Source organism: Diadema antillarum, unplaced genomic scaffold (genome assembly GCF_040938485.1).
Source record: "Diadema antillarum isolate AM-2024a unplaced genomic scaffold, OU_Dant_1.0 seq00000697_RagTag, whole genome shotgun sequence".
In the NCBI taxonomy this organism is placed as follows: Eukaryota; Metazoa; Echinodermata; class Echinoidea; order Diadematoida; family Diadematidae; genus Diadema; species Diadema antillarum.
Window position 1 is genome coordinate 1,790,810 of NW_027271602.1, and position 25,114 is coordinate 1,815,923.

Consider the following 25,114-nt stretch of genomic DNA (forward strand, 5'->3'; position numbering starts at 1 on the left):
AGGGTGGTATAGCCATCATTAAAGGGTGGTATAGTTTTGGTTGAGATGACCGGCTTCAGGTTTCCAACTTTTTTTCGTGAAATAATGAGAATCCTCTTATGAAATATGAAAATGCATACAATTCTCAGAGGAATTCCAAGTTTATTTGATGAAAATTGGTTCTGAATTGGCTGAGATATCCAAAACAAAGCAATCCTAATAAAAGATGGGACATACCTTTATGTGGGATCATTTTATTTTTCTTTGTTTTGGGATTCCTGGCCATTTTAAAACTGATTTTCATCAAATAAACTTTGAATTCCTCTTAAATTGTATGCTCTTTATGTCATTTAGTGGTTTTGTAACTATCCCTCAAAATGTTGCAGCTGAATCCCCATCTCAACAAAAACTATACCATCCTTTTAAGGTCTTGACTAAGTGTTATTGTAGGTTAGATGCTTGCACAGTATGCTAACATCCCTACAATTGTATCATTATGCTTCTGCCATGAAGTGTTGCTGGAAGCAGTTTGTTTTCCTCTTGTCCATCCATCCATTTGTCCATTTAAATCAATTTTGTGGACATAAACTATAATACTGTAGCTTGGGAGGGGAAGTCTTGCATTTCAAATGGAGGAAATTAGACACACAACTGATTGATAACAATATCAGACAGGGCTCAGCACCAACTTTTATCCCTGGCATTTGGGCCACTAAAATCCTTAAATCTTAAATTTTGGTGGCCCAAAAGAGAAATGTAGTGGTAGTAGTAAACAGAAACATCAGCAATCCACCAAAACATATCCTTTTTGGAAATTTGGTGGCCTGATATTAGTCCTTAGTTGTGGTGGCCCTGGACCACCGGCCACCACTAATGTCACGCCCTGCCAGATGATCAGGTTATCAAAGGTTTGCTAAAAGGGTCCCACTAAGCAAGAACATTGTTTGTATTATATCACAGCTGCTTTCATCTAGAAATTCCTACTGGCTCTACAAAAGGACACCTGTGGTGAAGCTCACGAAATTTGGTTTTGTGATATTCAGTTATGAAGCAATTTCCATTTCTATCGTAGAATGCATGCCTGTACCTTTGTGTCTGTATGATATCCATCAAGTTCAGAAATTACTACTCATCACTGGAATTTTGCAGAACCTATGTTCAGCAGATTTACTACCAATAGACTTCAATGACAATTACAATGACCTTACAATAGCTTTCACTTTGTTGTTATTAAATTGCAATCATGTTTGATTGTCACAATAGCATCCTACACATATGTAGAAATATGGATACACTCACAGTCAAACTTAACTCATTTTTTATGAAAAAATACATGTGAAAAAATTGTATATATTTACAAGTTCTGTTGGAGATGGAAAAAATGAATGAATGAATGAATGAATGAATGAATGAATGAATGAATGGATGAATGGATGTACATTGCATACATTGTAGAATTCGTTTAAAATATGCATGTTGTATTTATACTATCCAGCTTTAGGGAGACATACTCCCATAATTGCTATATTAAGGACAATTTGTGTCTTAACATTTTCAACTACCTGTATATAAAATCCCATTCAGTCGCATGTTTTACTGCTGAAATTGCTTTTTTACACTATGTCTCCCTAAAGCTGGATCCAGACTAACATATATGTATGGGCTGTGACACGAGAAAAGGGCCCTCAGAGCATAAAATACAGAAAATGAGTTTTCACCTCTCCAAATTGTAGAATGAACTCCGACATATATGCAAACTGTTTTCTGAAATTAACCTCCTAAATGTCTAAATTATGACATTTAAAAAAGCATGTTTTGTCCAAATCCTGCCACATTTTGATACGTGTATGCATGTGTGCAAAGCTTGTTGATCATTTTTACACATATTGTTTTATCAGACTTTTACACCATTTTATGGCATTTGTATGTGAGAGCACTAAGAGCTCTTTTATTGCGTCACGGCTCATATACTATGTTTTTTTAGCTCACCTGAGCCAAAGGCTCAAGTGAGCTATTGCGATCGCCCTTCGTCCGGCGTGCGTCGTGCGTCGTGCGTCGTGCGTCGTGCGTCGTCCGTCGTGCGTCGTCCGTCGTGCGTCGTGCGTAAACTTTTTACATTTTCATCTTCTTCTTGAAAACCCCAAGACCGATTTTCATCAAACTTGGCAGGTAGCATCCCTAGGGGGTTAGGAACTCAATTTGTTAAAATGGGCACCATGACCCACCCAGGGGGCCCCCAGGGGGGCCCAAACCCCCCAAAATTAAGGAATTTTTAAAAATCTTCTTCTCTAGAACCAGAAGTGATAGAGCTAAGTTAATACTATGAGTTAGTTCATTGATGACTGTAGTTTCAAGTTTGTTCATGGCAGAATCAGGGATGCCCCTCTTGGGACCCAGGGGAGGGGGGTGGGGAGGGGTTCTAATGGGGCCTAAATTGTACATTTTCATCTTCTTCTTGAGAACCCCATGACCCATTTTCACCAAACTTGGCAGGTAGCATCCCTAGGGGGTTAGGAACTCAATTTGTTAAAATGGGCACCATGACCCACCCAGGGGGCCCCCAGGGGACCCCCAGGGGGCCCACATCCCCCAAAATTAAGGAATCTTTAAAAATCTTCTTCTCTAGAACCAGAAGTGATGGAGCTAAGTTAATACTATGAGTTAGTACATTGATGACTGCAGTTTCAAGTTTGTTCATGGCAGAATCAGGGGTGCCCCCCTTGGGACCCAGGGGAGGGAGGTGAGGAGGGGTCCTAATGGGGCCTAAATTGTACATTTTTATCTTCTTTTTTAGAACCCCATGACCCATTTTCACCAAACTTGGCAGGTAGCATCCCTAAGGGGTTAGGATCTCAATTTGTTAAAATGGGCACCATGTCCCACCCAGGGGGCCCCCAGGGGGGCCCAAACCCCCCAAATGAAGGAATCGTTAAAAATTTTCTCTAGAATCAGAAGTTATACAGCTAAGATAATACTATGAGTGAGTACATTAATGACTGTAGTTTCGAGTTTGTTCATAGGAGATCCAGGGGTGCCCCTCTTGGGGGCAGGGATGGGGGGGGGGGGGGGGGGGGGTTGGTTAGGAAGGTCCAAATGGGGGCCTGAATCGTACATTGTCATCTTCTTCCTGAAAACCTCATGATAGATTTTCGTCAAACTTGGCAGGTAGCATCCTTAGGGGGTCAGGATCTCAATTTATCAAAATGGGCACCATGCCCCACCCAGAGGGCCCCAGGGGGCCCCCAATTCCCCAAATTAAGGAATCTTTAAAAATTTGGGCCCTTATTGTACATTTTCATCTTCTACTTCAGAATGCCTGGTCAAATTTTGGTAGAGCTGTGAATAATTTAGATTAGTGACTGCGTGAAAGGTGAACTTGCGATACTCAGGTGAGCGCTAGACCCGCGGGTCTCTTGTTTTTTTATGCCTCCGCCACGAAGTGTCGCCAGAGGCATTATGTTTTCGGATTGTCTGTCCATCGTAATCAATTTTGTGGACAGCATAACTAAAAAACCACTTGAGGTATCCTATATGAAACTTGGCATGTTTATGTATGAGTGGGCGAAGTTGTGCCTATCAACTTTTAGGTGCACATGCTCAAGGTCAAAGGTCAAAAGGACAAGGTAGAATGCTCAAAATTTCACTATATCCCCCATATCTGTGCAATGTGTGAAGGTATTTTCTTGAAACTTAGTGTATACATATTATTTGTACTACCAAATTAAGATTCTCCAGAGAGAGTTTTGGGTCATGAGGTCAAAGTTCAAGAGTCAAGTGAAAATGTAAAAATGTCACTTTTTTCTTCATATCTCGCAAATGGTTCAAGTTGTCTTCATGAAACATGGTACATAAGTTCTGACAGGTAGTGATTATCTAGTAGTGATTGGGGTCATTGGTCAAAGGTCATAGGTCAAAGGTCAGGATCAACTCCTCAAAATTTAACTTTTCCCTCATATTCATGCTATGCCTGCACAGCCATCCCATTGTGACTTGCGTGATATTTAAAAGTACAACATTTTGACTTGTTATGGTTGAAATCACTTGAAAAATGTATCTTTTTTTCAATTTTTTTTAATTTTATAATTCATTTTTACATATTTCAATCAAGGTATCAACCCTTCACATTGGTTCACTGAAATCTTTGATGTGAAGTCATTCTTGTGAGAGATACTTCACTCTTTTGTTGTGACTTGCGTGACGCCACACTATTGAAGAGTTCTGACCTTGCTGTACTTGACTGGATTTTCGTAAGAAAGTACTGTATACGCAATATATTTCGCGAGTGTAAATTTTCGCGAATCTGGAATTCCCGACGATTTCGCGAGTGGTTAAATTCACGATCTTGGAGTCCTGTACTGAATGAAGAAATCAGCCACGCGAAAATATCCACTTTTATAGTAGTTTTCTTTTTCTTTCTTATTTACTGTAATTGTATTTGACAAGTCTTCTATTCAAAATGAATCAAATTCAAACTTTCCTTAGTTTTAAGTTGCATACTTTGCATTTGGATTTATATGGATCCATTTAGCTCTTTTAGAAACTTGAAAGTTACTTTGATGCACAAAGAGTCCTCAGTCCTTCTTTTAATAAATAATCTTTTTCCTTCTTCTACCATTATTGAGTCTGATATACATTGTAGATAGAGCTGAAGAATGATCACCACGTTTTTGTTTCTTTTTATAGTAAACTACATGATAGAATTCAGTTTTTCTTTGCCAGAGTGTCTATTCTATAGTTTGAGAAAGCTGGTCACTGCTTCGTAGTGACGGTTTAGAGTGACGGTTTAGATGCCTAGTTTGTTGGGGCCGTTTTATTCATTTTATTTTTATGCCTCCGCCACGAAGTGGTGCCGGAGGCATTATGTTTTCGGGTTGTCCATCCGTCCGTCCGTCCGTCCATAATGAATTTTGTGGACAGGGTAACTATCAAAACCTTTTGAGGTATCCTAATGAAACTTATGTGTATTAGGGGTGAAGTTGTGCCTATTAACTTTTGGGTGCACATGCTCAAGGTCAAAGGTCAAAAGGTCAAGGTCAAATACATAAAATTTCACTATTTCCACCGTATCTATGCAATGCCTGAAGATATTTTCTTGAAACTTAGTGTATACATGTATTACCCAATTAAGATTCTCTGGCGAAAGTTCGGGTCATGAGGTCAAAGGTCAAAGGTCAAAAGGTCAAGTAAAAATATGAAAACTTCATCTTTTTTCTCTCTACTGTGGAAATTGTTCAAGGTATCTTCATGGAACTGACTGGCAGTGATTATCTAGAGAATTCAGGGTTTATGGGGTCAAAGGTCAGGGGTCAAAGGTCAAGGGCAACACGCAAAATTTTACTATTTCCCTCATGTTTATGTAATGCCAGCAGGATTATTATTTTTTTTTTACACTTGGTGTGTGCATGTATAACCTAAAAGAGATTCTCTGGAAAGTTTTTTTTTTCTTTTGTTTTTGCCTCAAAGGTCAAAAGGTCAAAGATCAAGTGAAAGTGCTGAACTAATTTTTTCCTCCATATCTTAGAAGTGGCTCAAGTTGTCTTGAAGTGTACTGCATATTTATACATCTTCTGCCTGGCAGTGATTATCTTATGAATTTTAGGGTCAAAGGCCAGATGAAAATGGTAACAATTTACTATTCAATACAGAAATTGCACTTTTTCTCCATACCTAGAAAGTTATTCAATGCATAAACGTATGAATGGGTCAAAGTCAAGTTATAGAATCCTTAAATCCCAAATTATACATGCTCTCCTTTTCATCCAATTAAACCTAGGTCAAGGAAGGTGAACATTCAACACCTTTGTGACAAACTTGTCATTGTAATATTTTGCCAATTTTGTGAAAATGTAATCACACATTGTCCACATGTACTATCTAGACCTATTCGGAGAATCATGCTTTATGGCGGAGGCATACCAGTCGCCATAGCGACATTTCTAGTTTTATTATGTTTTAAAGATTCAATCTCTTCATTCATGACCTTTAACTAAGCCTCTTATTGTTGACAAGATATGGATGCTGTAAAAGATGTCTGATGCAGGCTGCCATGACTCTTTTATCCAGCCAGTGGAAGATCTATATTTTCGTGACATATTTTTGTGACTCAGGTGACACATTTTCGGGGTGTTTTCAAGCTAAAATATTGTCAAGTTCATTACATACAAATGAAAAACAAAACAGAAACGAACTTGATATGGTAAATTAGGTATAAAATAAGACCTTATGTGAAAAAGATATAAATCTACAGATAATAGAACATGACTTAAATAGTGAAGTTAAAAGAAGTACTAAAGAGGCATCATTTTTGTAGCAAAAGTGATCTTTGTTCCGGGAGTTGTAACTTGGCTGTCAGAAAGTGAAAAGCAGTGAAAGATCAGATTACTGTGTACACCATATATATCGCGGGTCTAGATTTTCGCAAATTGAGACTTCTCAACGATTACGCGAGTGGTTGAATTCGCGTTCGTGGAGTCCTGTACTGAACGAAGAAATGCGTACGCATACGTCACATTCATATCAGGATTAGAGTCAATATTTGCGCATGTTTTTAATTTCCCGAAAAGCAGCTGACTCCCGAAATTGGCGAAAATAAAAACCTCGCGAAGTATTCAGCTTAAATACAGTAATACCCTTTGAACATGTGTACATACCTAGCCAAATATGAATCCTTTTTCTTAATTGGTTGAACTTGAAATGTTAAGGTCCTAGTGTCTAGTTACATGGAATGGCTGTGCAGGATTTTTTTTTTAAACTGAATATATTCATGTATTACCCAATACAGATTCTCTGGGAAATTTCTGGTCAAAAGGTCAAAGGTCAAGAGAAAGTGCTAAATTTTACTTCTTCCTCCATATCTCAAAAGTGATTCAAGGTGTCATCATGAAACTTAGTACATATTTATGCATGTTCTACCTGACTGTGATTCTCTTGGGAATTTTAGGGTCATACTGTGTAGGGTCAAAGGTCAAGCTAAGGGTCAAAGGCTAGGTTAAGATATTAAAGATTTACTATTTGATACTGAAATTACTTTTTTTTCCATACCTTGAAAATTACTCAATGCATGAACTTATAAAAGGGACAAAAGTCAAGTAAAAATCCTCAAATCCCCAAATACCTGCACTCTTTGACAATATAGCCATTCATCCACTTAAACCTAGCTCAAGGAAAGTGAACATTCACATTTGTGACAAACCTGTCATTTTAGTACTTTGCCAATTATGTGAAACTGTCATCACACATCGTCAAGACATTGTACTATAGACCTATTGGAAGAACCATGCATTATGGCGGAGGCGTGCCAGTCACCATAGCGACATTTCTAGTTTCATTTGACATTTATGAATTTTTGAAAGTAAAAATGTGTAATTTGTGGTTTCTTCATTGCATACAGCAACGCCTTCAGCAGGGAGAAGTCAGATCTCCATTTCCCAGAATGACCCTTGCAACCGTGTGACATCAGTGACTACTGCTGGGAGTGACAGTATTGGCCATCATGACCCTAATTCCAATGGGTCATCTGGTGATGTGGTCAATCTCTTTCAGCGGCTGAATTCAGACTCGGGAAAAGATGATCCAAAAGTAGTTCTCCCAGCTGGCAGTCATGACCATAGCAGAGATGCTCATGAACACAAGTTAGTCACAGCTGTGGATGCATCAGACTCTAAGCCAAAGAAATTGGGTGCTTTCGACCTGGACAGGCTAAAGAAACGGTTCAGTAGGAGGCTGCAGGCAGCCGTTCAAAGAGATTTTCCGGACAAGTCCACCGATAGTCCTATTGTTGAAAATGAGAACAGTGTAGGCTGTAGCACGCTAGTGACATCTGACAGTTTGGGATTTGGCGTCTCCGATATCATTCCAGTGACAGAGATTCCAGAGGAGGTGCTCTTTGAAGAAACAGTTGTAGCCACAGAGAAAGTGTGTGAGTGTGACGATGGTGTGATGATTGAGCAGTCTCCTCCAGTTGGCTGTCATGTAGGGGTGGAATCAAACGCTGGTGTCTCACACGCTGTGACAGAGGCTGCCGGTAGCTGTTGTGATGAGAAGTCTGGAGTCGGTAAACTGCCCGACGGTTCCTCAATCTCAAATGCTCCCGTTAGTGCTGCACACAAAGCACAATCTACATGTAGCAGTGTTGCCACAGACTTAGCCAGAAGTAGCCAAAGTGAAAGAGTACATGTGCACATTCCAGAGGACAAGGAGAGAGATCATGCAGCATGCAATACAACAAAACCTGCTTTGGGGATTCCCCATACAATGCCGGTGAACACAACAGGTGGTAAAGCCACAGACAGTGCACAAAACAAGGAACAAAATGCGCCAAGTACCACCGACACTAGTGGCCTGTTGCCAACAGCGGCAGATATAGACAGTGCAGGTTCAGTCCGAAGTCCTGGAGAGATATCTGTCTACCTTGATGCTTGCAGCGTTTTGGGCAGCCCTGTGCAGGATTACGAAGGTGGTGGAAACAGTGACAAGGAGCAGAGTCAAAGTGAGGATTACGAGACTGCAAATGAGGATAGCGATGCCAGCACACCTGTTCTAGATGAATTAAGTGATCTTGATGAAGGGTGTCGGGCAGGGAAGATCATCTTTGTGAACAGACCCAGCTTGCATTCTGATGACGACACAGCAGACTCAGATGTAAAAGCAAGGGCAGCCTTGGAACAGTGTATACAGTGCTCAGAGGGTGCCCAGTTAGCACAATCTTGTTTGCACATAAACAAAGATGTGCCAACTGACACCATGCTACATGAAAACACTCAATCTTCATTGGACTGCATTCACGCACACACAGACTCAACTTGCACACAGTCTGGAAAGAGTGCCAAACCAAACGTTGGATTGGACGCTGAAAAGTGTAATTCACATCTTTTGAAAGAGGCAAATTTTGTGTTGTCGCAGAACGTAAAGGGACCACCACTCTCTCGTTCTACCCAGCCAACATCAACATCTGAGCCAACGGCAGTGCAACAAATGGATAGGATAATGGATAAGGAAAGCGACATAGATGTACCTGTACATGAAGAAGTCTCTGGGATGATGACTGCTGGTTCAGACAGCGGGGACGACGATGACGACAGTCTGCCAGAAATTGCCATGAATACCTGTGACGCCGATGACGGTGATCTAGACAAACCAATGAACAGTCCAACCTCTGATAGTAGTGAGGACTCCGTCCCTAGTCCTACCCAGGCAGGAGAAGAAGATCTTTGCAATACTTTTGATTCATCCCAAGAAAGTCAAGCACATGCTCCCTCAGTAGGGATGCTCTTACAAGAAGTGACAGACCTTAGGTAAGTTTCATTCAGCTCTGCTTTCTGTTGAATTCTTTGTATACACAGTAAAATTCACATTTCTATGTGGTGGGACTCTCAATTTTGTAAGTTGTGCTATTCCCATCACACAGGTTTTGTTTTGTTTCAGTATGGTTTGGTTTTTCACTTGAAATCCTTCTGCATTAAAAATGTAGGCTACCTAGTGAAAGCAGTGCGTAATGTGGTTGTTTTTGCATATCTTGGTTGCATTAACATAATTGTTTCATGACATGAAGTATGATCTGATGGTGTGAAAAAAAAAATCTTCATAATGGGAAAATTCCCATCTAGTCAATACCTAAGCTGCATGCTTTGTTTCCTTGTGTGCTTGCCTGACAAAATTTGGATGCAACTTGCAGTGTTGCTGATAGAAAAATTACATCTTTTGCTCCCTGATATCACCAATAAGCAACTTAGTCACCTTTATCAATTTCCTTGCGTTGAAATATTGTTGTATGTATTAATTTGTAAGTGTTACTGATTTAAAGATTGATCTTTATTACCCCATGAACAGCATGCTGCAAATATGAGTCCTGTAATACTAAATTCATGATCTGTGGTCACAGTTTTATTTCATTTTGTTTTTCTTTTTTCGTGCAGCAAAAAGAATGTTCCATGTACACCAACCAAGTCTGGTCAGTCTGTGATGAATGTAAGTAAAGAAATTAAAACTTACTATAGCAAATCCAGGTATATGTGTAATAAGGAATATTTTGCATAGATCTAGTGAGCTATTAGTTTTGGTCCCAAAATTGATTTCTGTGTAATTCTGTGGTGGCGTAACTACACTGTGTATCTCTTTCTTATGATGAGGTTATCTACAACAAGATTTCATCTATATCATTACAATGTATGCAAACAAAGTTCAGTTCTCAAAGCAAGGAAAACCTGAAAATACTCTTTTAGTATTTGAGAGCATGTTTAAGTGCAACTCATCTCTTCATACTGTAATTAAAATACAAGGCAGAAAATGTTGTTACATAAACCAATAGTAACGACTCAAGCATTGAAATCATTACGCTACGCAGGAATAAACATGTGGAATGATTTAAATGAGAAAATAAAAACATGCTCAACTTTGTCAAGTTTTAAAGTATTGTGTAAAAGGGAAATATTTAACAAAATGTGAATTTGTGAAGTGAAATTTTGATTGTTTTGTAATCATGTTGCTGATCTGTTTATGGATGATTTTTGTGTAGTTGTAAACTGTCGGAAAGTGTTTGTGTGTGAGTTGGTGGGTATGTTTGTGTAAAACTTTTAAAATGTTGTGTAGAATATGAAGCTTGATTTGTGTCAGAATAAGATTTTGCTACTGGGCCCCATTGACACAAGTCCTGCTTCACAGGGGTCCATGACCTTTCAATGTCTTTTATTATATTGTAAACTTTCCGATATACACATGTAATTACAATTGTACATGCATATTTTTGCATGCATGTGTATAACATATGTTTTTACTGAATGGTTGAATAAAATTGAATTAAATTAAATTGAATTGAATTGTATAGTGAGCAGATCTTCCTGCATGAGCATTTCATAGATAACCATCATGCTTTTAGCATTCTTTTCCACAAAGGTACCAAATTGCACTCATTCTGTAGTTCTTTGTTCAATTAAGTATACACAGATAAATGTACACACTGTTAAGCTTGCTAGAGTGTGAACCTGAGGATTCTATTATTTGTCGTTGTTTTACTGCTTTTAATCTCCCTTTGGTTGCAAGACAAGCTGCTACAATTAATGAGTTTAAGGTCAGGTTAAAAAGTCATCTCTTGAAGTAATATATTGTAGGTTTGAATTATGTATGTTATTTTGTAATGCGCAGTAGGGTATACTATTATAGTAGCTGCGCATTATAAATGTGTATTATCATTATTATTATTATCATTATCATTATTATTATTATTATTATTATTATTATTATTATTATTATTATTATTATTATTATTATTATTATTATTATTATTATTATTATTATTATTATTATTATTATTATTTCAATGTTCTGTATTGTTTATACATTTCTTCGTCAGTTTTGTTCGTTGCTTCTTTCAGGATGTTCTACCAGTGTTATCAGTCTGTGTGTTTGTATTTTGTCTCTACAGGATTCACTTAGCCCCTGTATTCTCTCTCAAGAGATGACTGATAAACTACAAGATGAAGCAGACAAGAAAAGGCATAAGAAGTCAAGGATGGACAAGCTGCTGAAGCAATATAAGAAGAGGGTAAGGACCTCTCTATTCCTTCTTGTTGATTTTCACTTTTCTTTATCAGCTCACTTGAGTCTGTTGCAGCAATATGAGTAGAGCATGTCAGTATTAAAAGTTTGAGGAAAATTAGGCAATCTGTTCAAAAGATATGAATCTTTAGAATTTAGTGCCACCATCTCTGGATGAGAAGACTACAACAGTTTGTAAGGTCAGTGCAGGACAAAGATATGAATAAAAGAAAATATAAATAGAATTCAACATATTTTCATATTTTTAGCAAAATGAAAGAGCACTGGATTTTCTATGCCTCTTGCAGAAAGCAGGGGTAATATTGATATTACCCTAAAGATATGTCAGTAACATGTTTAGGGAAAATGTACTTTTCATAAAAAATGAAATTTTGTGGATTTCTCTTTAGATTTTCTTTATATTATTTTCCTGCAGTAATGTCACAAACTGTTGTAGTCTATTCATCCAGCAATGGTGACACAGAAACTTATGAAATTTGCATTAAAAAAAATCTTTAGAATTGATTGCCCAATTTTCCTCAAATTTTACTGATGCGTTCTACTATAAATACATATATTGCTGCATTCACTCAATACACACAAATATTTAGGTACATATGTATACAGTTGTACTTGTCCTTTAAGTGGAGAACAGTGAGATAAGGGATGAATGTGCCACCCAGTGGCATCAGCCACTCGGCCTTTTCTGACGGGGATCTGTATCACCTCACCATATCATGACGTATTGATGAATAATTTACAAGGCACCGTGTGTCATTGATGAGAGTATTGTAATCTAATAGCTATGCAGCAATTAGCCAGTCTGAATGAACTGATGGTCTCCAAATCATCCATTTATTTCACAAGGTACTTTAGAGGTACCGTACAGTAGTATATGTTTTTCTCATGAAAGGTAATTTTTGAATTGTGAACTTAGATGATGACAGCTAATACACCATTAGATGAAATGATAGTTTCATGTAACAAATTATTAAGTGTCATTGATTATGCATACCATTGTAAATATACCCCTAAATCAAATGTACAATGCATACAAGACAATGGCCTTTGTGTCACACTCTCCCCACATCCAGTGAGAGAACTTGTATGTGTGTGTTGTTTCTGTTGAGCACAGAATGTATCGCTTTCAGCTGCAAAAGATCTTAATACCAAATGTAGGCTGGTTGAGCTATGAGCTTGCTGATAGGCCACTATAATTTTGCTGGAGAAATCAAAGAGGAAACATAGCTTGAAATGTAAAAAACCCAAATCTGTGACGGCCCTGTGGCAGGCCCATTATCTCTCCCACTTTCACCCTTTGCCTTGCTTCTAGCCACCATGAATTAGAGGCACTGTGTAGGAAAATAAACTTAAACCACAGGGCCTTTACTTAAAGGCCATTCCAATGGGGTGCAGGGCCAGCTTACCAAGGTCAAAACTGTGAATTTCAAACCTCTATTTTCCAGATTTATAAGTAGTACAGCCAAGGTGTCTCATATTTAGACACTGTTAGAAGTAGGTATGAGAATAGTCCTTGTCAAATGCCTTTTTGCTAATTGCAAGCAAACCGAGCAGGTTGTCACCTGAGACAAAGCCATGAAACCAACAAAAGGTCAATCCCAGTAAAAGGGCTTTCAGAGGCCTGTTCTATTTACGACTGTGTTTCAACCAATTAGCAGAGTTTTCTATAATTATGTAGAAGCCTTTTTAATATATGTATGCTAATCAAGCAACAGACTGTCAGTGACGATATAAAGAAAGGAATATATACTAGTGTAGGGCTATTAAACTGATTTACCCAAACTTTACATCTCTCAACTGTAGTGTCCCCTTCTATTTCCACTTTTGTATATTTATCTTGATCTGCTTCATCAGGAAAGACAAGCCAGCTTGTATTCCCAGCTGAAGGCAGACGTCAGCCAAGGTGGTTTCATTAGACACATACAGGAGAAAGAGTCACTTGCCAGGACTACTGCAGGAGGCGGGACCAGAGACTCGGAGGAGAATGACGATGAGAGAGGTCCGGAAGTGGGGGATGGGCTGGTGAGTGTGAAGTTTTTAAACTATGAGATGTGTCTCCATAGTGTGTAGCATTAAATAAAAATGCATGCAAAAGTTATTGTTTTCACTATAATGCCCTGAATGCCAGTGGCAATTCACGAAAATGTCATGCCACCAAAAAAGCCGTCGGCTTTACTTCTCACAAATTTCATGCTGCGAATATTTCTAATTTTACAGTGTTGCATCTGATTTTTCTCTAGTAGAGACAGTGTTGGTAGTTTGCCAAATTAAGTGCAATAGATGCAGCTAATCTGTATGATTGCATTGTAAACTGTAGCTTGTTATGCAATGCATGCTACTGCCCAAGGAGAATGAAACCAAAAATATAATGCATGAATCGCAGTATTGCTGCAATAATAATAGAACACATCAGCAAAGCTTTAGGAAAATTGGACAATCTGTTCAAAAGCTATGAAGTTTTGGTGCAGCCATTGCTGGATGAAAGGACTACAAAACTTTGTATTGTCATGTATGGACAGTGTTATAAAGAACATACAAAAGATTAACATATGTTCACATTTTCAGCCTGATAAAATAACAGAAGAATGTGTACTTTTTTTTTTTTAAGTGAAATTTTGGGAATTCTCTTTATGTTATTTTCTTAATATCATTCTCCATATGTGGCGTCCATGCACAGTAGTACACTAATCTTCTCATCCAGCGATGGCTGCGCCAAAACTTTAAGAATTGAAAGGACTACAAAACTTTGTATTGTCATGTATGGATAGTGATATAAAGAACATACAAAAAATCAACATATATTCACTTTTTCAGCCTGATAAAAGAACATACAAAAAATCAACATATATTCACTTTTTCAGCCTGATAAAAGAACAAAAGAATGTGTACTTTTTTTTTTAAAGTGAAATTTTGGGGAATTCTCTTTATGTTATTTTCTTTATACCATTTTCCGTATGTGGCGTCCATGCACGGTAGTACACTAATCTTCTCCTGCGCCGAAACTTTCAAATTCCTAACTTTTCAAAGGATTGTGTCCTATTTTCCTCAAACTTTGCTGATATGTACTACTAATATAACTGCATTCACTCAATGCACATGTATATTTGGGTTTCATTCTCCTTCGATAGTGCAATTTTATACCATGTTCAGTTGGGTTGGATAAATAGATGCAGTCAAATCCACCAAACAGAGTTGAGAGAGGTCTAATCAGAAAGAACCTCAAATATGACAGTCATTGAATTCTGTTTCACCTGTTTTCAGGGCACATTAATGGGATATCAAAATGAATAAACTTCTATCCATCACATTAGATATTGATGGGCTTGTGATAACTTTTGCTCCGATGATTTGCAGGGGTAAAGATCTGTGGTTACTGAATATTCAACCTGTAACATGAGTTCTGTGACAATTAGTACATTAACCAATTGGAGAGTTGTAAGTTTAGACATCATCACATTAGCTGACTCATATAGGCATGTGGTTGTGACCAATTTCACTACTTATTGAAAACAAGTAAAACTTGAAAATTCAATTTTTTTAACATGTATTTTGTGTCCCATATTGATGAAAGTCATAACATTCTAATTTGTGTGATTTTGTGCAATTTGATAAATGTAGCATAAACATGATGTGGAGCTTCAATGAGCGACCAAAACTAGGACTTCTGCCATGACAGTGAATTCCAACTTGTAGCTACATGTATGAGTAACCAAACAAATTGTTGCAAGCCTTTCCAAATCAAGGACTTGCTGTTTGCTGATTTTTTTTTATACAACTGTAACTCTTTGTAAATGTTGCAGAATGAGGAAGAGGAACGAATACCACCCCTTCATCCCGGGGAAGACGTGTTTGACCGACACAAGCTAAGACAGGTAAGCACATTCCTGAAATTGACACGACCATGAAATTTCCATGTTGGATGATGGAGTTCTTCTGTTAGAATTGTCACCCATTGTGGGCGTATAAACAATTTACACGCATCACTGTAGAGATTTCCATCACTCTCAAACTAAACTCTACAAGCCGAAATTTTCACTAGAGATATTTTGATAGTGAATTGATTTTTGTTTGACATTTTCTGAAGGAAAAGGACTAACCACTTGCAACAATTTTGTGCTTTACTTTGTCAAATATCCTGTATGTTTTCTTTTCCTTATTGTCCTGCTGTGACATCACACATTGTTGTAGTCTTCTTATCCAGTGGTAACAGTACCAAATCTTTGAAAAGTTTGAATTCTAGCATGGTGATGATTCCTGATAAGAAAGATGGCCTTTCTCAATGCCTTTGTGTCTCTCCTACTTAGGTGTTCACATACTGTGATGACATCGCTTCACTGACAGGTTGTGGGTTCAAACCAGAGAGTCCTAGTGCCCTCGAGAGTCTTATGCTGAAAGCAACACCTGGTAAGCTTTGCCTACTCACGATTTCCATTCACAATGCTAGATGTGGGTCTGATGAATTTTTGGTCCGTAGGTGGAGGAAAATTTGCGTGAGATGATTATTTTTATCTCTATCTGTCTTAAAGCTAGAGGATGATGATGGAAATTGTGTTGTGTTTCAGGAGAAAATGTCTAAAAAGTTCATTTTTAGATAGGCTTTATTTTCAGAACATCATTGAGTGATAGATATGGAATGATTAACAGTGTGAAGTCCTGTGCACCATTGTTTGCTTGGGCCAGCTAAACTAAAGTAAACTATTGTCATGCCAAAACTCAAAACTTAAAAGCTTTGTTGGATGACCAGCGAAGCTCAGAACAGTAAATTTTAAAACAGATACTGATATGTTGGACTCTGCATTATGAGCACAAACTTTTGGATTGGTATGAAAATATTAATGTAATGTCAGTAATTAATTGTGGGACTTTGGTTCAATAGGTCGGCTTCCTTTCTATTCCGTGCATTTCATGCTAACGGAGACATTCATATGTTCTTGAACAAAAAAAGTATGTATCTGAATGATTTCAGCAAATTTGATGACTGTCTTCCATTTTTAGCATTAAAAAAAATCTTGCCTGAGAGTTTTTAGAAGAATGATTGCACGATTAATTCAAAGGAGAAGTATTTTGGCAACAAAAGATGGAAATAAAGAAGGCAGTTGAATCTGGGACCCTACTCTGCTGCCGTGGTAGCACAGTGGCATGTTTTTTTTTTCCTTCAGTCACAATCTGTGAGACCAAAGAGGTATAGCCATTTGGATTGTGTATAATGCATATTAAAGGACAAGTTCACCTTCATAGACATGTGGGTTGAGTGAATGCAGCAATATTAGTAGAACACATCAGTGAGAGTTTGAGCAAAATCGGACAATCCGTTAAAAAGTTATGAATTTTTGAAGTTTCTGCTCAGTCACGGCTGGATGGAAAGACTACTATAGCTTGTGATGTCACATGAGTACAACGATATAAAGAAAGAATAAAGAAAATTCAACATATTTCCATTTTTCTTGCATAACAAAAGAACACTCGACTTCTCTCTTTCAGAAGGCAGGGGGAATAATATTACCCTTAACATACGTCAGTAGCAAGTCGAAGAACTGTGCACTTTATTCAAAAAGTAAAGTTTTGTGAAATTCTCTTTTTATTTTCCTTATATAGTTGTACGCATGTGACATCATACACTGTAGTAGTCTTCTTGTCCAGCAGTGACTGCGCAGATACTTAAAATATTCGTAACTTTTGAACGGATTGTCCAATTTTCCTCAAACTTTCACTGATGTGTTCTACTGATATTGCTGCATTCTCTCAATCCTTATGTATGTGAAGGTGGACTTGTCCTTTAATATGATTATATAAAGTCATTTGTGTTAATGATCAATGGTTGCTGTAGCCATAGACAAGTTTTAGCAGCATCAGTTTGATGAAATGGCCAACAAAGCTATAGTAGCATGTTAGTCGCTCTGCTGCAGTGCACCGCTTGGTGGTCATTGTGCACAGTTGTAAGTCATCCGGTGGAAACCAAATCTATGATCGCTGGTTGAGTTAGGCAGATGGGCGCTTTACCACAGATTTTTAGCCACATGTTTTCTTTGTGGGTGGGGTGGGGGGGGGGGGGGGAGGGATTCCCATGTGGTTTGCTTTGGGCAGGTAGTCATTATAGACAGGTAGCCACTAGAGCAGGTTAATGACTGTATTTTGTTTTGCACTCTTCTGTTTTTTTGTGCAGATGAGCTTGTGGAGCTGGTCCGGACATGGCAGGTAGAGATTGCCTACCACTCCAAGCCCTGCCCTCCTTCCTTGATGCTCTGGATGCTGAAGCTGAGTATGTCTGAGATTCTACCCCTATGAGGAACACTAAAAACTCTGACACCATTAATTCTATATAGCCCGGGCTATGTCCATTTTTGAAATGGAGGGGGTGGGGGCTTATTTGCACCCCCCGATCTTAGCCGTCGATCACGCTATCCTGGCAAAATTGGCACACATATTACCCATTATATAATCTCCAAGAATAGATCATTATTTTTTTCCAAAACATGGTAGTGTTTTCCAAATTATGCTAATTATGCTAATTTATGCATAACATCTTTTTTGTATGATGTTCTGTATTCACTTGTGGCCATTCTGTCATAATCAGCCATTGAACTGGTAAAATCTTCACATTTTAGACTGTTCTGTTATGACCATTTTGAAAATGTCATTGTTTTGATCCCTTAATTTTCTGCCTCACCTTGTATTGGTTACTTGCCCAAGCCGATTTGCTTCTTCAGAATGTTGCTATCTCACCAGAGATTGAATGATGCCAGTCCCAATCAAGATGAAATGTTCTCCCTGTAACACAATGGAAGATGTCATAGCCACCCACATGCTGGCCCTAAACTAGGGAGGTGGAAAGACCCCACCCCTGCCCTGAAACCACTTTGCGCCACCGTTCAGAGATTTTCTGATTTTTCTACAGACTTGCTCTCACATCCATGCACAATGTTACGCTTTATTTTTACAAAGGAATTGACAAGAGTTTACGATATGTCTTTCTTGAAATGGATTGTGTTTTTCACTATTACAAAAGAGCATTCTAGGCAGTGTTTTTAACGTTTCTACCACTGCAAGTGACCTGTCTCTATGACCTGTCCTTCTCTCAGTGTCGGTGCACCGAGACTGTCAGGTGGTAAAGGCGATGTACGACAATCTGTGGTCCATCCTGAACTCCTGGCCCGAGAAGAACCCCGACTGTGAACCATTTGCACCCCCTGTCAAAGATCTCGTCCAGATCTTTGTCAACTACGGTGAGTGCAAGTTGGAAGAAGAGCCGTTGTTGCACAGGACGACAGCTAGATATGAAAGGAGAACTTGCTGTCACTTTTAACAAAGCAGTGGTGTCATACACAGGCTAATTTATACTGGCAAATTATGTAGCATCATCTAAAGACTATTCACAATGTTCAAAAGTGTCTGAGATGACACTGTACTTTTAGGAAATGCATTGACAACACTCAGGGAATATAGGTGAAGTACAGTCCATTGTCATTTCCTGTCAAAACCTAAAATGTATAAATACATTGTGTGCATTGATACTGTGTACAACTCCAACAAACCACATGCTGGAAATGCAAGCATGTGTTTCACACATCAGCACATGTCATTACCTTTGTGGCAGACACCAATTTAGGTAATATGTAAAGAAATCCATGGAAAAATAAAGCTTGAACACAAAACATGACTACACAGTTGGAAATAAGCTGAACTACCCAGCAAAGATATACATTCCCTAACACACAAGCACTTTACAGAAGATGAAATGTTCTCCCTGTAAGACAATGGAAGATGTCATAGCCACCCACATGCTGCCACTAAACTAGGGAGGTGGAAAGACCCCACCCCTGCCCTGAAACCACCTTGCACTACCGTTCAGAGATTTTCCAATTTTTATCTTTACAAAGGAATTGACAAGAGTTCCTGATATATGTCTTTGTCCAGTGGTTTACCTCACAACGGCCTCTAAAGCCTGCCGCACACTATACAACTCATGACTATACAACTGACAGACTTTTGATCCGAAATAAATCACAAAAGCCTCAGAATAAACACGCTTGTTTATTTCAGATCCAAAGTCTGTCAGTCGTATAGTTGTGAGTCGTATAGTGTGCGGCAGGCTTTACAGAAATCACTTGGAATCTTATTGTATCATTCAGCATTTATTGTCAGCCAACATTGGTCAGCTCAGCATTCATATGGCCTCTTCAACTGACATGGGAAATTGATACTTCTTATTGGCTTGTTCTACATGCTTGCCCTCAATTTAAATTCACAAGTTTATGCTTAATGAATCTTTTCTATCATCAATGTTTGTCATCATGAAGGTACCTCGGTTTGGAACCAGCTGATCTTGTGCCTGTCTTATTCACAAGTTTATGCTAAATGAATATTTTTTATCATCACTGTTTGTCATCACCAAGGTACCTCGGTTTGGAACCTTCTCCCAGCTGATCTTGTGCCTGTCTTATTCACAGAGGAAGACATCAGGTAAATTTGACCTCTTTCTGAATTATAGATGCTTCTTCTCATCAAATTAGGACAATGTACTCTTCAGAACTTTTGGTTTCTTTCTTTGTTTCTTTCTTTTTCTTTCTTTTTTCATTCTTTCCTCTTTCTGTCTCTATTAGTTGTCATGGAGCTGTGTACACTTATCTTGTACCAATAGTTGAGTACACTTCTGAAGATTGAAAATCCCCAGAGAGAGGAAAAATTGTTACTTGTACTTCATCTTTGTTTGTTAATGTAATTATGTATGGTTGTATGTATGTGTGTGTCTATAAATTCATATACATGTAGTATTCATTTGATTGTTTTGATAAGTATTTTGGGTTTCTGTGTGCATTTATTCATTAATTTATTTATCTATTTATCCATTCATCAAAGTAGCTTTGTAGTCATGTGTTAGTTCATTTCCTCAAAGGTATATTCACACCTTTAAGACAGGGAGGAGTATATATGTCACTGATGTGATTGGGTGCAAAGTTCTTTTATATCTTTTAATGTCTGTCCATTCACATGATTCACCTGTGTTTGAATGATTATTACTTGGTATCATGATAATTCAAGATCAACTTAAAGGAATTATTTACCATTTGCAGATGAAACAAAAACCCAGCTTTAGTGCTTCAGAATAGTTCTAAAATGTGATTTAGGGATAGAAACAACCAAAATAAAAATGTTAATCAGTATAATTAACATTAAGTATTATTAAATGTACAAAATGTAAACAATAGGTATTCTAGAATAAACCATCTACAGTTATGGTTTATTGAGAAAACTAGTAATATTTCCATATGTTTTTGGCTTTGCTGCAAAATTTTTATATGGTAGAATGTTTTGTGATACAACTGACCTACACATATGCACCAAATGTGGTAACTCAAACATTTTTTTTTAATCACTGCTCCCAGTGGTAAACAGTACCTTTAATATGTTGGCATTTGACCTTTGTATATTGTGAAGTATTCTATCAGGTGCATTTAAGAGTCCATTGGTATAGATTATGAAAATATTAGTAATGATAAATCAATATAAATTACATATACATGGCGCTTAGTGCAGACTTTTCTAAGCACATTAGTTCAAAACTGAAAAGTTCAATTAAGATTCAGGAGATAATTGCAAACATTCTGATATGTATATAGCAGAGGAAAACAAAAATTAAGATTCAGATGAGCATTGACTATCTGTAGTGAGGACATGTCGCAGATTAAATCATCATTTCTGTCAAAATTGAGGAGTCCATATAGTAGAGTACTTTGATAGTGAAGGATTTTAGTACAAGTGGTTCACATACAAGTCACACAAAATTCTGTTGCAGCGTGATTAATGTTTTACCTGTGTAATTACTGCTGGTAATGATCAAACCTTTTAGTTTGTCTTCATGTCACTTTCTCCCATAATAGGTCCTTAGAGAACAAGACACCAACCCCTTCTACCACTAACGCCAATGACATTCCAGGGAGCGTCATGCACGAGGATGAGCTCTCGGACGCAGAGATCAATCGCTACTATGGCAACAACCTCATTAGGGTCGTGAAGATATTAACCCAGTGTCTTATCACCATGAAGATACTTGACAAGTAAGCCTGTCATATTTTGTGTGTGCTATATATACACAAAGCATGTCTAATTCTATTAGGATTTCCAAACAGTTTTTTGAGCGGTTAATATGCAGTCATGGAGTACAGCGATGGATGGAGAAATGTATGTGTGCATGTCAAAGTCTTGACAGCATCAGAGTTGATATTTTCACTTGTTGAATTCACAAATAGCACCTTACTCATGAAGTTTGCTGAAATAAAAACCTCATGAAATATATAGCATTTACTGTATGCAGGATAAAGGAATTTAGAGAATAGCAACAAACTATGGGAAACAGTGTCAGTCCATGGTAACCGCTAACATTTAAATCGGAAACCATTTGAGAGTGACAATATGAGGTGAAAACCAGACAGCAAAGAGATTTTTCGCTGTCTTCTCCAGCATGTTTGTTAACCTGCACACTTCCTGATATGCAGTTTTCTCTCGAATTTTTTTGTGAAGCAGCCCTGTTTGTATTAATAGCCTTGCCTAGTCACCGAATTCAGAACATTGAAGGCAAACATGATATTCTTTGTGAAGCATTATTTGAAATTGAATCGATGATATGTGAATGTAAGTACAAAAAGTTAAAAAGGAAACAGGCTCTGCACATCAGTGAAGATGTCCAGTCTGTTGTGACATTGGTCCCCTATGTCAAATAAAAACAGGAATTATTTAAGAGAACAGTGATGGAGCTTGGCCGGCAAATCAAGTAACGAGGTTTCTTGTAAGCTGTATCAGCTACCTGTATTACTGTTGAGTTTGCTGAATTTCATTGCCCAATGCTTTCATCTTTCATGAGCCATGTAAAACATGTATTGTAAGTGCTAGGTGAGATCATTCGAATAAACGTACTGCCTGTTATATGTTGGGTTTCTTGATCTTTTAACAGGTGCTTGTACCATGAGGGAGAGCTATGTTGTATAGCAGCGCTCATCTGTAAGACTGCCCTGGACAAAGGTTTTGTCGGGTGAGTTTTGCTGCGAGGAGTCACAATAGTATACAAATAGTGAATGGTCACGAGTGCGATGGTACAAGATTTCGCATGAGGTAAAAGATAGAGGCGCTCAATTCAACAAGGCGAAGCCGAGTTGAATAGTGCGCCTCATCTTTCACCGAGTTCGAAATCTTGTTCCTTTGCATGAGTAAAGACCATACACCATTTGTTTTATACAACACCTTGAACGTCAACAGATGTGGTCCACACAGATTCTTGAATTTATCACAGAAATAGCAACCATATTCCGTGAAAGACGAATGAGTAGCCGCACAGTCGCAGTCACTGTGTATGTACGTACGCGAAACAAAGTTGTTTACGAAAATGAGTGACAAGAGTACGTGCTTGTAATTGTTGAGTGCGCACGACAAATGTTTGCTTATTGTGACATCAGAGCTGTGCGATTGAACAAAAACTTCGAGTCAATCGTGAATTTAACACGGGAGTCAATGGAAATGGGTGACGTCAGCCATGCGCTATCCAATTTTGCTCAAACAAAATTGGCAATCGACCAATCTGATAGCTACCGGTACATTCATTTTAGGTGTTGTATAATCTTAGCTAAGATGAAGAAGGATGTTGCTGTAAAAAAAATGTCTATTCAGTTAGTTGCCTGTCGGACCAATTCTAAATCAGCGGACAAGGTTAGTTCACACATTTCAGAAATTAGCCCTAGCCATGACATAACTGCAACTCGAGAGAGTAGTTTTGTTGAGGCTTAACTGCTTCTTGCATGCTAGCTGCTGATGGTGTTAAGTATCAAACTTGTTAGTGCCAAATCTTGCCTTTACACCTGGGTCTGGTTGTGATGAGAAAGAAAAAAAACAGCAACAAATTTTTTTTTGCCTTCTTTCAGTATTTTGCCATCTTATTTTCACATTTATATAGCAGCTGGCAGTTTGTGTGTGAGCAGCTTTTTCAGTTTTAATGCCCGACCCGCTTCACTCCAGTTGCACCCGCCATTTCCAAGAGTGCTGAAGGTATCAGTATTTGACCTTTAGGGTTGTTTCGTCTGCTGTGTAAAAGGAATATCAATTTATGCATTTTGTCACATCTATTTCAGGTCACATTTGCAGACAGATTTTAGCTTGTGCCTGGCAGCATTGTTTGACTGCATACCAGATGAATTGTGGAACTCAATGGTGAGAAGAGGTTACCTTGTATAATTCAGCTGGAATCACACTGCATTTAATCCCTTTATAAGTTCAGTCCTTTAATCTTAAACCGGCAAAATACCTCTGTTTTGAAAAAAAAAAGGCCAAACTTGAATGTAGTCATTATGAAATTATAGAATTTGTGTATACTTGATAGTTGATTTGATGTGAACTTGTAGGTTAGTCATTGATAGATGAATATTCAGTACAATTCCTGTAATGTAGTTGCATTAATTTCTTGAAATTTGCATTAATTGGGAAAACGTATTGTCTATCAAATAGATCTTCTATTGCAGTTTCAAGTTATGGGAAATAGTTAGTATCTCATTGATAAAAAAATGAAGCCAATATAGGAATGTGGTATGATTGTTTATTTAACACTGACATGATTTGCAAAGAATGAAGTCAAATTTTGATATATCAGATTTTTTGTCAGATTCAAACTTAAGTTGATGTGTCAAGGATACTGCTGTTCCATTCCCCACCCCCTTGCAGGCTCAGAACTTGTACGAAAATCTACCCAAAGTTACCGAGCACCACCACAACATCGCCTTCCTTGTACAGCTTGTGCCTTGTCATACGGAGAGGGGTCGTTACTTTTCAAGGCAGCTGGCGTGAGTGGGCCAACCAAGTAGTATATTATACAAATAATGAATGTTTTTGAGTGCAGTAGACAGAATATTTCATGAGGTGAACGATGAAATGATCCATTCAAAGAGGTATTACTCTAGGCAGAGCTAAGGGTTGCAGCATATTATCTGCTGTGTGACCGAAATGATAAAGCAGTCAATATCTAAATTTACATACCAAACAGCACTAGGTGTTTAGTGTGAACATGTGTATACAGAGATTTCAGTGAGTAATAGTTCAAACACAAGCCTGATTGTGTGTGTGTGTGTGTGTGTGTGTGTGTGTGTGTGTGTGTGTGTGTGTCTGGCTGTCTGTTTGTGTGTGTGGAGCTAGATTGCACTTTATCAAAGCTATGCAATGGATAAAGTGACTAGGGTTATTGTTGTAGACAGTTTTATTATGGCCTCATCATTTTACTATCACACACTCCTATATGAACTGTTCCTTCTTTCCTACTTTTGAGCCAACTCATCCCTATTTTTCAGTCAGAAAGGTTTGGAGGCCTACGTCAAAATTTACCCCTATGAACTGTTAGTAGTACACAGAGATGTACATCTGTAAGAATAGGATGAAAAAATGATGGCATGCTACAAAGGTGTATTTACGTACAACTGCACTCTATACATCTTACAGTGACAAAACTTCCCATTCTCCTTTCGCCGCCAAATATCCCTGTATTACTCTCACGAATATTATATATTGGCTCCTGCTTTATAATGTTAACAGGAAGGTCAAGTTTTCAACC

General features: G+C 38.0%; 1 protein-coding gene across 2 annotated transcripts in view; it reads left to right on the plus strand.

The window, feature by feature from the left end:
- Positions 1–25,114, plus strand: part of LOC139737637 (uncharacterized) — a 34,205-nt gene that overhangs the window by 3,655 nt on the left and 5,436 nt on the right. For both annotated transcript variants that reach the window (XM_071648313.1, XM_071648312.1), the window contains 13 exons: positions 7,370–9,272; positions 9,894–9,945; positions 11,399–11,518; positions 13,387–13,554; positions 15,333–15,404; positions 15,837–15,936; positions 17,696–17,791; positions 18,612–18,755; positions 19,926–19,992; positions 21,411–21,587; positions 22,481–22,558; positions 23,649–23,727; positions 24,235–24,353. In XM_071648313.1, the coding sequence (XP_071504414.1) occupies positions 7,370–9,272; positions 9,894–9,945; positions 11,399–11,518; positions 13,387–13,554; positions 15,333–15,404; positions 15,837–15,936; positions 17,696–17,791; positions 18,612–18,755; positions 19,926–19,992; positions 21,411–21,587; positions 22,481–22,558; positions 23,649–23,727; positions 24,235–24,353 (3,175 nt within the window). The remainder of the gene's footprint in view (positions 1–7,369; positions 9,273–9,893; positions 9,946–11,398; positions 11,519–13,386; positions 13,555–15,332; positions 15,405–15,836; positions 15,937–17,695; positions 17,792–18,611; positions 18,756–19,925; positions 19,993–21,410; positions 21,588–22,480; positions 22,559–23,648; positions 23,728–24,234; positions 24,354–25,114) is intronic.